Source organism: Phaethon aethereus, assembly GCF_964289735.1.
Source record: "Phaethon aethereus genome assembly, chromosome: 1".
NCBI lineage: Eukaryota > Metazoa > Chordata > Aves > Phaethontiformes > Phaethontidae > Phaethon > Phaethon aethereus.
The window spans coordinates 223969892-223982149 of NC_138575.1; the positions used below are offsets into that span (position 1 = coordinate 223969892).

Below are 12258 nucleotides of genomic sequence, written 5' to 3' on the forward strand. Positions count from 1 at the left end.
GCCCCAGCCTCTCCAGGCTGCTCCCCCCAGGCAGCACCAGGGTCTTGCTCGCAGCCTCCCACTCCCCCCAAGCCAGGCCCCCCTGTGCCCCAGGGGCAGCCCCCGGCTGCAGCAGGGCCCAGGCCGCGTCCCCCGCTCACCCCGCAAGCACGCGGCCTGGCCCCGCACCAGCGGCCAGAATTCAGGTCCATGGCGCCCCTGGCCAGAGCATGTGGCGGGTGGCAGGCACGGCTCACTGCTCCTCCAGCCAGGAGGGCTTCTCAGCACCGGGGGTCTTCAGCTTGATGTTGAACTGCTTGAGGGTCTGCTCCAACTGCTGCTGGTTCCCAGCGAAGTAGGCAGAGATGGCATTGTGGAAGAGCAGTAGCTGCTTGTGCATCACCTTGATCTGGGAAGAGCAGGAGGGGTCAGCCTGCAGTGACCTGGCCCCATCGCCCAGCACCCAGAGAAGGGGCAGGTGGCAGGGATGCAGCCCCTGCCTAGCACAGGAGGGGAAGATCAGAGCTGCTGCCAGCAGCTCCCAAAAGCTAGCCCTGAAAGCCGGGAGAAGGCCAGGCAGCAGAAGCCACGACAGCGAGAGGCAGGCAGAGACAGGCGCTCCCCTGCCGTTCCCCACTGGTCTCCCGGCTGCCTCGCAGCTGCTGCCCACCCGAAGACAGATCTCCGGCAGGTGGCCACAAGGCAGCATGGCCAAGGGACACAAGTGCACAGCAGACCCCTGCTCTGCGCCCCACAGCCCCTTACCAGCCCCACGTCCCTCCCCACCTTGTTCTCCTCCAAGAACTTGAGCTTGATGGCCACATCAGCACGCAGCTTTTCGTACTTGTCCTTGTGGCTCTGGAACTGGCTCTGGGCTGTGTCCAGCCGGCACAGGGTGCTGGCGTCCCGAGGGCCCATGCTCAGCTCCTCCAGGTCCGTGCGGTACGCATCGTACTCCAGCCTGTGCAGGGACAGCCAGTGTCAGAGCTATGCTGTGGCCCAGCAATTCCCCACCAGGGACGCCCGGCACCCAGAGGAAGCCAGCCCCAGCCCAGGGGCCTTGCCGCTGTTCTACCTGGCTGTCTCGTACTGCTTGACCGTCATGAGCGTGTCCTCCATGGTCTTGTTCACCAGTGTGTTGATGCTGGAGACAAAGAAGTTCACAGCTCCCAGTAGTGTTTCTCCGTTCTTGCAGAGCAGTTTCTGTGTTTCTGCGTTGTAACCAAACTCCTCCTGGGAGAGGAGGAGGAGTCAGGGTCCATACCAGCAAGGCCCCCTCTCTCCTCCCCCATGCCCAGAATCAGCCTGGCTGTGGGTGCTCCAAGGAGGTGCTGGGACACAGCCCTTCACGCTCTCCCTCGACCCGTGGCCTTCGCCGACTGCAGTTATCCCCAACCTCCTCCTACTTCTCCTCACGCACCTGGGGTGCTGCGGAGCAGAGAGCTGCCCCCGGCTGTGCTGCAGAGCCAAGGCACGCACCACCTCCCCAGCGGGCATACCTGCAGCTCAGGAGACTTCTGGCTGAGGTCTGCAAAGGCATCCCCCAGGGCGTGCTGTGTCTGCACCAGGCTGTAGAAGTGGTTGGTGAGAGCCCGCGCGAGCTGCAGCACACACTCGTACTTGCGCTTTGTCTCCCGGAGCAGCTCAATCTGCGTCTCCAGCTCCAGGTCCACAGTACGGGAGCCCCGGCCAAACCGCTCCGAGATCAGCTGCTTGGTACACTGCAGGGCGAGGGAGGAAGGCGTCAGGAGGCCCCGGGTCCCTGGCCGATGGGGAGGAAGAGCTCTTTGCTGCTGCAGGCAATGGGGAGCTGCAGAGCTATCCCCACAAATATCCCCGGACAGGTCCTCCACCTCCCACTGCTCCTTCATCCCTAGTGCAGGGCCTGGTCCAATCGTCAAGCTGCTGCGTGGCCCCGGCAGCGAGCCAGGCCACCCCAACGGTCCCAGGAAGCAGCTCACCTTGTACGTGTTGATACCCCATTTCTTGACAATGTCAAACTTCTCCACAGCAATGCCACGGACAACCTCCTCTCCTCCAACGGCTGGGCTGGGGTGGGGCTGGTGCAGCCCGGACCCTGGAACAGACACAGCCCCGCGCAGCATCGGCTCAGCTGGGCAGCAGCATCAGCTTAGCTGGGCTACAGAGCCCGCAGAGGGCACAGGCCAGGCTGCTCACCCAAAAGCAATGATGCCTTCAGAGCAGGGCACCACAGCTGCGCCCAGAGGGCTCAGGGCACAGTGAGGAGCAAGGACAGGGATGCATCAGGGCTTGACAAAGCCCAAGCACAACCGACTCGTGGTCCAAGCAGCACCCACCCCTGCTTGGCTGCTGCCCTGCCTGGCAAGCTGCCACTGTGCCTGCTGCAGCACAGTACTGCGCACCTTGCCCTGCTGAGGGCCTGGGCCAGAGCAGCTCTCCCCTGCCAGCCACGAGGGCACGAGCCAGCAGCGTCAAAGGGCTCTGGCCGGTCTCGCAGTGCTGCATGCCTGCTGACCAGCTTGCAGGTGTGACCCAACACCTCATGCACGCAGCTCCCACAACCCTTCCAGAGGTGTCGCACACAGGGCCCTGGCGTTGGCAGTGGTGGCAGCTGATCCCACAGGAGAAGGCACTGATCCCAGCCTGCCTGCAGGAGCTGCCTCATCGTCAGTGCAGATAAGCCCTCTCGCAGATGAGGCCCCAGCGCCTCCCATGCTGGGCTGTGCTCTGAGCAGCCCTGAGCAGCGTCCTTCCCGATCCTCCTCCTCACTGAGCAAGCCAGAGGGGAGAAGGCAACCAGCAGCAGCCGGGGGAGGCATGCACGTGGGCTCCTTGCTGCAGGAATGATCTCCACAGCCACGCACCACCCGGGTCTCTGGCAGCACTGTCCTCTGCCTCCCAGCACCAGGGCCAAGACCCTGCTGCAGCTGCTGTGGGAGGTTAGTGCTGGGAAGTTCTTCCTCCTATGGCAGCGGGCTTGCCCGCCTGCGCACCGGTGGCTACGTGGGGCTGCAGCCACCTCACTGCAGAGGTGCTGCAAGGGTCCCCAGCACTAACTGGGGGCCCAAGCCCAGGCGGGTGGCCGCAGTACCTGCTGAAGCACCAGCCTGGTTGGCCATCCTGCTGGCGGCAGATGCACTGGGGGAGACGGATGGTCCTCGGGGTGGGTGAGATTGGATAAGACAGCCTGGAAATGGAGGGGCTGGCAGGTATTGAGCAGAGAGGGGCAAGAGGAGATGGGGTGACGTGACAGGCATGGGAGACAGGAGTGGTGAGGACAGAGGACGAGTGTGCAGGTGGGATGGCAGCAGGGGAGAGCAAACGGGAGCAGATGAGTGTGACATGAAATCAGAAGACAGATGGACACCTCCCATACCAGGTGCTCCCTCCCCGCTCCCTCTGTCCTGTCGGCTGGGCTCACTGTGCCCCGCAAGCCAAGAGCTGGACAGGCCCGGCATAACAGAGCCATGGGGATGGCAACTACAGCACACACATCCCTCTGCCACACGCTCGTGCTGCTCTTCAGCAGAGCAGGCTGGGAGCGAACGCACACGTCCCTTCAGCCTGTGCAAATACACTTGCTCAAGCCTAGCGCAGCGTGGAGTGGCCAGGGTCAAGCAGCTGTCTGCTGCGGAAGAGCAACTTGGGGCAAGACTCAGAGGACAGAGACTTGTGCGAAACAGGACCGTGCAGGACAGAGGGTGAGAGACATAGCTGTGCCAGAGTTGCCCCAGTGGTGCCCGTGGTCCAGCCCAGCACCACTGATGCTCATCGCTGCCCCCACGCCCGGGGCAGAGCTCCCAGGGGGGTGCAGGGACAAGCAGGGTCCCAGGGCTGTGGCACGCTTGCCCACACCGCTGCCCGCCTGGTTGGCAGGACGCTCGCAGCCGTGCCCTGCTGTCAAAGCACCCACCGTCCCAGGACCAGCCTGAGTGATGAGAAGAGGAAATAAGTGGAGACCGTGGGGCTCAGAGCCACCCTTCCCTGTCCCCCCATGGCCAGGACATCCCTAGTCCTTGTGGTACAACTGCTGGCACCAGCACGCCACCAGAGCTCCTTGTTCACCCAGAACTGAAGAGGAGGTGGGACACCGGCACCTTTCCCCACCACCGGAAGAAGAACTGAGCGCTGCCCTGCCTCAGCACAGTGCGAAGCCCAGGCACCGCAACCCACAGCCCCCAGCGGGAGGCCCCACACCTGCAAGACAGCTGGGAGTGCCCAAGGCCCAGCCCTCCCTCTCACAGCACCTCCACATTAGTGCGGGGAGCACAGGAGGAGCAGGGTTAGCAGGGCGGCAGCCCCTCCGCTCCCAGGCAGCCAGGCTCTGCTGCAGGCATGCTTGGGCCAGCCTGTCAGCGGACCCCAGCTCGGCAGGGAAGAAGGGGCAGGTGCTGCCATCCTGTGAAGGAAGTGTTGTACCAAACAGCTGGGCTGAGGCAGAACCACGCATCAGGACCGGGTAGGGGACGAGGCGCCAGCCCATCTTCTGCCTGCATGCCCACACTGGACCCTCCCTGCCTGGTACCACCATGTGCCGTGCCCCAGCAGAGGGACCAGGCTCCCGCGCCTTGCAGCTTAAGCAGCACCCTCCTTCCCCACAGGTTCCTGCAGCCCAGCACGGAGCAGGAGGGTGGGGAGATGAGCTGTACCCTCCTTCCCACGATGGAGCCTTTCCCTCACACCTCTGCCATCACACGAGGAACGGCACTGCCCTCAGCAGGCAGTCCCAGCTTTCACGTTCTGCCCCAGTCCTGTCCACGCGAGCCTGCGCTGTGGCCTGGCCTACCTTTGATGGTGCTGGTGGGGATGATGCCTTCAGCCGTGCCCCCATAGCCACCAGAGACGATGCTGGTTTCATTGAGGTTGGGCCCCGACACCATCACCTGCTGCAGGTCCTGGAACGGAGGGAAGAGCACAAGCAGCTGAGGCACAAAGCCAGGGCACACAGCCGAGCGAATGGCCCAGCCCTGATGCAGAGGTCCTGGGGCAGAGTCAGCAGAGAGGCACAGCACGGAAAGCAACACCTGGGGGTCTGGCATGTCCCCACTTGGCCCCAGCTACAAACCTGCTCCAAGCTGTCATCCTCTGGCAGGCTGCCTGTGTCCCCGTTGCTGCTGATAGGGATCTCCATGGTGGCAGCCTTGCTCATGATCCCGTCCGACATCCTCAGGGCCTGCAAGGACACAGACGTGCTGCTGCAGCCTGGGGAGCCCCAGGGACCAGGCAGAGATGGAGACCATCCCACTGTGGGCAGCATCCTGGGGCTCTCACACAGTCAGGGAAACCCCAGGCTTCCCAAGCCAGGACCTGGCAGGGCCAAGGCCTGGGCTGAGCTCCCGATGGCCAGGGAGCAGGCAGAGGACAGCAGGCAGCTGGTCCCGCACTGGCAGCTGCGTGCACTGAGCAGCCTCTGCGGCCACAGCATGGCAGTCCCTCAGGATGTACCGCGCTGGTCCTGCCTACAACATCATGCCTCCCAGAAAGCTCCTGGTGGAGCTGCACATCCCAGAGGAGCCAGCCCTAGCTCCTGCTCCCAACCCTGGAGCACAGCTGGCATATGCTCTCCTGCCCCTTCGTCCCCACAGCGCACACGTTTTAGAAATGAGATGGCACTCCCCTGCCCCTCACAAATCTCCAGAGCACAGCAATGGTCTGTCTGTCCTGGCTGAGTGGCAGATCCTGGCCTGGGACAACCAGGGCTTTGCAGCAGAGCAGCTCCTGGCCCAGAGCCTGGGAGAACAGAGCCAAGAGCCACGTCTGCAGCCAGGCCATACACCGGATGCACTGGAGCCGAGGAGCAGCGAGGGCCCTGCTGCGCCCAGACTGGTCTGAGCACATTCCAGGGCAGACGGCGCCAGGCACCTGAGCATGAGCCGGATCCACCCCTTGTGCTCCGTTACCTGCCTGCACTGGCAGGAACACAGCCCTGATGACCGGATTCCCAGGATAGGGTCCTGGCTGAAGGGGACGTTGCCTCCCAGCACACTCCCCTGCCCCGCTCTCCCAGTGCAATTCCTCACTGGCCAGCAGCCCTGCTCTGGGCTGCAGCTGGGGAGCGGCCACCACAACAGGCCCTGTGGCTTCAGCATGGGGAGATGACAGCACGGGAGGAGACATGGCTGGCAGCTGCCTAAGGAGAGAGGCATGGCCAGGGCCAGGACCCACAGCCCTGCGCACCCTGCAGCCTCCGGTGCCCCGCACTGCTCATGGCTGCGAGGCCATGCAGCACCTGGCCAGCAGAACCACTCATCCCACAGGGAAATGGCCAGTGCTGGCGACTGCTTTTGACAGGTTTGTAGAGCTTGTCCCGCACAAACCCAGTGGGAGACAGCACCCAGCCTGGGGAGCAGCGCAGCGGGATAGGCCTGACCAGGCAGCAAAAGGCAGAGACTGCGATGCTCGCCCCGCTCCAAGGTCTCCCCCAGCTAAACTTCCACCTGCCCCGGGGAAGCCCCAGCGCCGAGGGATCACCTGTGGCAGGCTCCCGCCCATCCCACCGTGGCTGTAGCCAGGAAGGGGCCACGGGGCCCGGCATCGTCTGGCGTCGGCTCCCTGGGCGAGGGGGCCGGGTCCCCACAGGCCCCATCCTGGCCGCGTCTCCTGGCCCGGGAAGGAGGCAGGGACGGACGCATCCCCAGCCCGTCCCGGACAGGCCCCCGCCGCGGCCCAGGGCTGCGAGCCCCGACGTGGAGCGGCCGGCCCCGCGGCGGGGGTCGCTGCCTCGGCAGGCCGGATTCACCCTGCCTGGGCGCCCACTGTCCCCCGCCCCACCCCGGGCCCGGGCCCGGGCCCGGACCCGGAGGCTCCTGCCCCGGGCAACACGGCGGCGCCAGTTCTCCGCCAGCCCCGCCCGCCCCGGCGGCCCCAGCCCCACTGCCCGGCCCCTCCGCCCACCTGCGTCGCCCCGGCCGCGGCCGGGCCACCCCGCCCGCAGCTCGGGAGCCCCGATCCGCCTCGGCCCGGGACACGCCGGAAGCCGCGTCACGCCTCGAGCAAGGGCCGCCGGGAGACGGTCCGGACGTGGCGTCACCGGCGGGCACCAGCAGCGCCGGGCGGAAGTGGCCCTCCCGCCCGGGAGCGCCGCCTCAGAGCCCGGGCGGCCCGGGGTGGCGCGGCCCCGCCGAGGGCAGCAGGACCGGGCAGGGCCTGCGGGGTGGAGCGAGCGGGGCGGCGGGGCCGGGTCCCCGCGGCATGGAGCCGGGGGCCGAGCACCAGCAGCAGCTCCGCAGCGTGAGGGCAGCGACCGGGGCGCGCTGAGGCCGGGCCGGTGGGGCACGGGGCCGGTGGGAGGTGCAGGGGCGCCTCCGGGGGCCCGCTGGGCTGGTGGGGTCCCGGGCGCTGGGGGGCCGGGTTGGCGGGGAGTCCCGGGTGCCGCGGCCCCGGGCGAGGGCAGGCGCTGGGGTGAGCGTGTGCCGGTGCCGCCTCTCTTCCAGCTGCGGGACTTCCTGCTGGTCTACAACCGGATGACCGAGCTCTGCTTCCGGCACTGCGTCTCCAACCTCAACTACCGCCTGCTCACCAGGCGCGAGGTGAGGCCCTGGGATGGCCAGAGCCCCGGGTCTGGTGGGGCCAGCCCCTGTGCGCAGGGCCAGTGGGGCCATGGGAGCCTCTTGCCACGCTGATCGTCCCCGCCCTGCAGGAGACGTGCCTCGACAGCTGTGCTGGAAAGCTGGTCCACTCCAACCACCGCCTGATGAGCGCCTACATGGCACTGATGCCCTCCATCATGCAGCGCCGCATCTCCAACTACGAGGCCAGCACAGCCCAGGCGTCCCAGAATTCGTCCCAGGAGGGATCAGCAGCACCGACTGCCCTGCCAAGGGCTGGGGGACCTGGAGCCTCCCCTGACCCACCGGCAGCTCCACGGCCCAGTGGACCATTGCAAGGGACTCCAGGTGCAGGCACATAGCAGGGCTCTCGTCCTGGGCCATGTCTTCCAACAGCAGTGGTGGGCGGCGTGGCTGCAGGATGGATCCAGGCCCTGCGTTACCAGTGTGGGAAGTAATATCTCAGTGCTGCAGCGCAGTCTGGGCCTCCACCCACTGCTGGTAGTCCTGGTCTGGAGCAGTGGATCCCCTCTGCACCGAGACTTGGCCTCGTGGATCTGTGTCCTCTAGCGCCTCGGCATCAAGAATCCCCTGGCAGTGGCCAAGTCTGTTCTGTGCCCGATGGGGCCGGAGCAGCCGGCTGGTGGGGGCACGGGGGCACCAAGAAAGAAATTGTAGTGCCTGCCCTTCCGGCCAGGGGAGTTCCCACCTGAACTCTGCCCTAACAGCTCTGGTGCTGGGCTTTTCCTGCTCCAGACCTGGGGTGCTTGTATTTCTAGGAAATGGTTTCCTAGTGCTAATAAAACAGTCTCTTCATTAACGTCTTGCTGCTAACGTGTTGTGAAGGTGAGTAGAGTCCTGGCCCCACTCGTCCTTCCTGCACGGTGTACCCCACAGGGGCAAGGGCCGCTCTCCGAGGGGCTGAGGGTGGGCATTGCTCTTTCCAGGAGCCCTTTTGTCCCCACTTTGGCTGTTGGCATCAGAACGAGCTCAGGACGTGTCTTTGCTCAAACAATCCCTTCCTTGGGGAGGTAGCGGAAGTGTCCTTGCGGAGCACAACCAGGCCTGGCCCAGGGCATGGCAAGGAGGCATTGGAGCTGGCTGAACCCGGTGAGCTTTGGAGAGGGGTTGATTCCTTCTGGCTGTGTGACAGAAACAAGACTGCGGCAGTTCAGGGCTTGCCAGGTCCAGCCACCAAGGCCAAGCGCGTTCCTGGGTGTCGTATGGCACGCAGGCAGCATTGGTGACGGGCACGGAGTGCGTGGGGCAGCGTCTCTGCCGGTGCCGCATAAATGCCCAGCACTCGCCAAGACCTGACCATCATGGGTTGCACCCTCCAGTTCCTTCTGACTGACGAGGACTGGCATGTGCAGGTGGAGTGCGGGTGCTGAGTGTCCACACTGGCGCTCTGCCCGGGAGGTGTCTCGGACCCAGCTCTGCTCCACCCTGGGCCCCAGACCCACGGGCCTACTCGCAGACTGCTCTGGCTGCAAGCCAGCTGGCACCACCACCTCCCCAAGGGACAGGGTCCGGCGAAGCGCTCAGGGGGAGCATTCACCTGGAAATATTTGAAGGTCCTTGAAGCTGTAGATCCTACCAGCTTCCTGCAACTCCTGTCCCTGCCTGTAGAGAACAGATCCACAGTGCAGCTTGCTTGTGGCTTTCCCATGTGCTGTGACTGGCAGCACAGCTGATCTCGGGGATTGCTACAGTGGGTGGTACAGAGCTGCAATTCTGCCAACAGAAAAAGGGTTACCCTGGACCCCAGAGAAAAGGGGGTTCTATCCCTTTGGCCCTTCTCTGAGCACCTGTGGCAGGGCTGTAGCCAAGCTTGGCATCCCGGGAGAGGTACAGCCCTTCTGGGGCTCAGCCAAGCCTTGTCCCTGGTACAAGGTTCCAGAACACCTGAGTGTTCTTTCCCTGCCAAGGTCCCTGCCTGCAGGTCCAGGAGGTAGGGAGAGGAGAGCCCCAGCCACCCCTTCTCTTGGTCTCTCAGGTCTCAGTCCTGCTGCTCTCCACCTCTGGAGACTTTCCGGGCCCCTGGTGTTCCCAGCCCTTTCTCCAAGCCCCTGCCTTGGCGGCACCCAGGTGAGGAGCAGTGCTCTGCACGGTGCTGTCACTGCAGGGACTGCACCCTCCGGCAGCAAACTGGTACCAGGCAGCCCTTTCCTGAGACCCCCAACATGCTGGTCTCTGCACCCCCCGTGAGCAGAGCTCCCCAGGGTGCTGCCCACAGGGATGTCCACCTCCGCTGCCCTCTTCCACATTGGCGCTGGGAGGTGGCCGCTGGTGCCCCACTGTCAGTGCCCTGCCCGCTTTCCGCCGCAGGATGCACCACTCACCCCTCTGTGCGGTGGCACCCAACTAGTCCCTGGGGCCCCAGGGTCTGCACCAGCCCTGGGCAGGCAGAGGCCAGGGCTGGCATAAAGCAATCGCGATTTCACAGGCATATCAGCACATTGAGCCTGGTGGCATACAGCCATTTCTAGAGCTTGTGTGGCTCCAGTCTTCCCCAATGACTGTTTCCTTTTTCTATTCTTACATTGTAATGATATTTTTCTACAGTCAGGTGTAAATGAACTCTGACCTGGGAAGGTGCTTGGCATCAGGCTGCAAGGAATGGGTAGGGACCAGCTAAAGCCACTTTGCTCCGACACTCTTCCCTAAGCACCTCTTGCTTGCAGTTCTCAGAACATTGGGGTAAGCAAGCTCTTCATCTGACCCAGCAGAGCCCGTCTTTGGAAGGATCTGGTGCTCTTCCTATGTGAATTCACAGAATCATTAAGGTTGGAAGGGACCTTCGGGATCATCAAGTCCAGACGTTAACCCAAGCGCCACATCCACATGTTTTTTGAATACTTCTAGAGATGGCGACTCCACCACCTCCCTGGGCAGCCTGTGCCAATGCTTGACCACTCTCTTGGTGAAGAAATTTTTCCTAATATCCAATCTAAACCTCCCCTGGCGCAACTTGAGGCCATTTCCTCTCATCCTATTGCTAGTTACCTGGGAGAAGAGACCAACACCCAGCTCGCCACAACCCCCTTTCAGGTAGTTGTAGAGAGCAATGAGGTCTTCCCTCAGCCTCCTCTTCTCCAGACTAAACAACCCCAGATATTGAACAAGACCAGCCCCAGAACCGAGCCCTGGGGAACACCGCTTGTGACCGGCCACCAGCCGGATTTAACACCATTCACCACAACTCTCTGGGCTTGGCCATCCAGCCAGTTCCTCACCCAGCGAGGAGTAAACCTGCTAAGCCATGAGCTGCCAGTTCCTCCAGGAGAATGCTGTGGGAGACGCTGTGAAAGGCTTTACTAAAGTCCAGGTAGACAACGTCCACAGTCTTTCCCTCATCCACTAGGTGGGTCACCTGGTCATAGAAGGAGATCAGGTTGGTCAAGCAGGAGCTGCCTTTCATGAACCCATGCTGGCTGGGCCTGATCCCTTGGTTGTCCTGCACATGCCCTGTGAGCACTCTCAAGACGAACTGCTCCATGATCTTCCCCGGCACAGAGGTCCGTCTGACAGGCCTGTAGTTCCCAGGATCCTCCTTCCGACCTTTCTTGTAAATGGGTGCCGCATTGGCAAGGCTCCAGTCTTCTGGGACCTCCCCTGTTAACCAGGACTGCTGATAAATGATGGAGAGTGGCTTGGCAAGCTCCTCCACCAACTCCTTCAGTACTCTTGGGTGGATCCCGTCAGGCCCCATAGACTTGTGAGTGTCCAGGTGGCTTAACAGGTCCTTAACTGCTTCCTCCTGGATTATGGGGGGTTATTGTGCTCTCCATCCCCATCTTCCAGCTCAGGGGGCTGAACACCCTGTGGATACCTGGACTGGCTATTAAAGACTGAGGCAAAGAAAGCATTAAGTACCTCAACCTTGTCCTCCTCTGGGAGACAATATCCCCTGCCATATCCAGTAAGGAATGGAGATTCCTTGCCTCTCTTTTTGTTGTTAATATATTTGGAGAAGCATTTTTTATTATCCTTTACAACTGTGGCCAGACTGACGTCTAGCTGGGCTTTTGCCTTTCTAATTTTGTCCCTGCTTGACCTAACGAGATCCTTGTACTCATCGTGAGTTGCCTTCCCCTTCTTCCAAAGGTGATAAACTCTGATAAACTTTTCCCTGAGTCCCAGCAAAATCTCCCTGTTCAGCCAGGTCAGTCATCTTCCCCGCCAGCTCATCAATTCCTTCTGCTCTGTCTTTCTCTCCCAACAATTCAGTTAGTTATACCCTGGCAGTGGGGACAATCGCTGAGTGGCAAAAGGAACCACCGCTTGCAGAGGGGTGTCCAGCAGCCGATCACCCCATCCCGCAGACCTGCATTGATGGGATAGTCAGCTTCCAGAACGTCACGCCTTTTCTCCAGAGACTGAGCACCCCACCCCTAAAAAGCAGCAGCTGGAAGGAGATCTTCATGGGCACATCCTACAGGCTGAACAGCGCCTGAGGTGGAATAGGGACAGACAAGCACGGAGACAGCAATCCAGTGGAGGCCATCTACATGGCATGCAGCCCTTGTGCTGGGACTGCTCAATGCAGGACAACTCCTGACAGACTGGGAGGACTTACAGCAACTGGAGATGTTGCATCCTGGCAGAGCGGCAGCTAAGTCCGCCAGTTTTGGTGCAGCACTCACAGCCTGGGGAGGAGGCGGCTCTGCGGGGGACCTTACAGTGTGTATGAACAGAGATGAGAGAGAGAGAAGAGAAGATGGGGCCAGGTTCTTCACAGTGGTTCCCA

At 62.6% G+C, this 12258-nt stretch overlaps 2 protein-coding genes across 8 annotated transcripts; one reads left to right on the forward strand and one right to left on the reverse strand.

The window, feature by feature from the left end:
• Positions 1 to 232: 232 nt before the first annotated feature.
• On the reverse strand, positions 233 to 5125 carry ARFIP2 (ARF interacting protein 2; the record flags this gene model as incomplete). 7 transcript variants are annotated; one of them, XM_082001535.1, is made up of 8 exons in its annotated part: positions 233 to 388; positions 766 to 940; positions 1055 to 1212; positions 1479 to 1700; positions 1941 to 2056; positions 3053 to 3148; positions 4748 to 4856; positions 5027 to 5125. In XM_082001535.1, 8 exons carry the CDS (start codon positions 5123 to 5125, stop codon positions 233 to 235), a joined length of 1131 nt encoding a protein of 376 aa, XP_081857661.1. The 7 variants fall into 7 exon arrangements, with proteins under 7 accessions (XP_081857661.1, XP_081857660.1, XP_081857666.1 ...); XM_082001534.1 differs by having other exon boundaries at positions 3053 to 3163; XM_082001540.1 differs by lacking the exon at positions 3053 to 3148 and having other exon boundaries at positions 1941 to 2011.
• A 2027-nt stretch (positions 5126 to 7152) lies between these two features.
• On the forward strand, positions 7153 to 7923 carry TIMM10B (translocase of inner mitochondrial membrane 10B; the record flags this gene model as incomplete). The annotated part of the gene is made up of 3 exons (XM_082013407.1): positions 7153 to 7191; positions 7395 to 7490; positions 7601 to 7923. The coding sequence occupies 3 exons, from the start codon at positions 7153 to 7155 to the stop codon at positions 7868 to 7870; spliced, it is 405 nt and encodes a 134-aa protein (XP_081869533.1). The 3' UTR covers positions 7871 to 7923.
• Positions 7924 to 12258: the final 4335 nt, after the last annotated feature.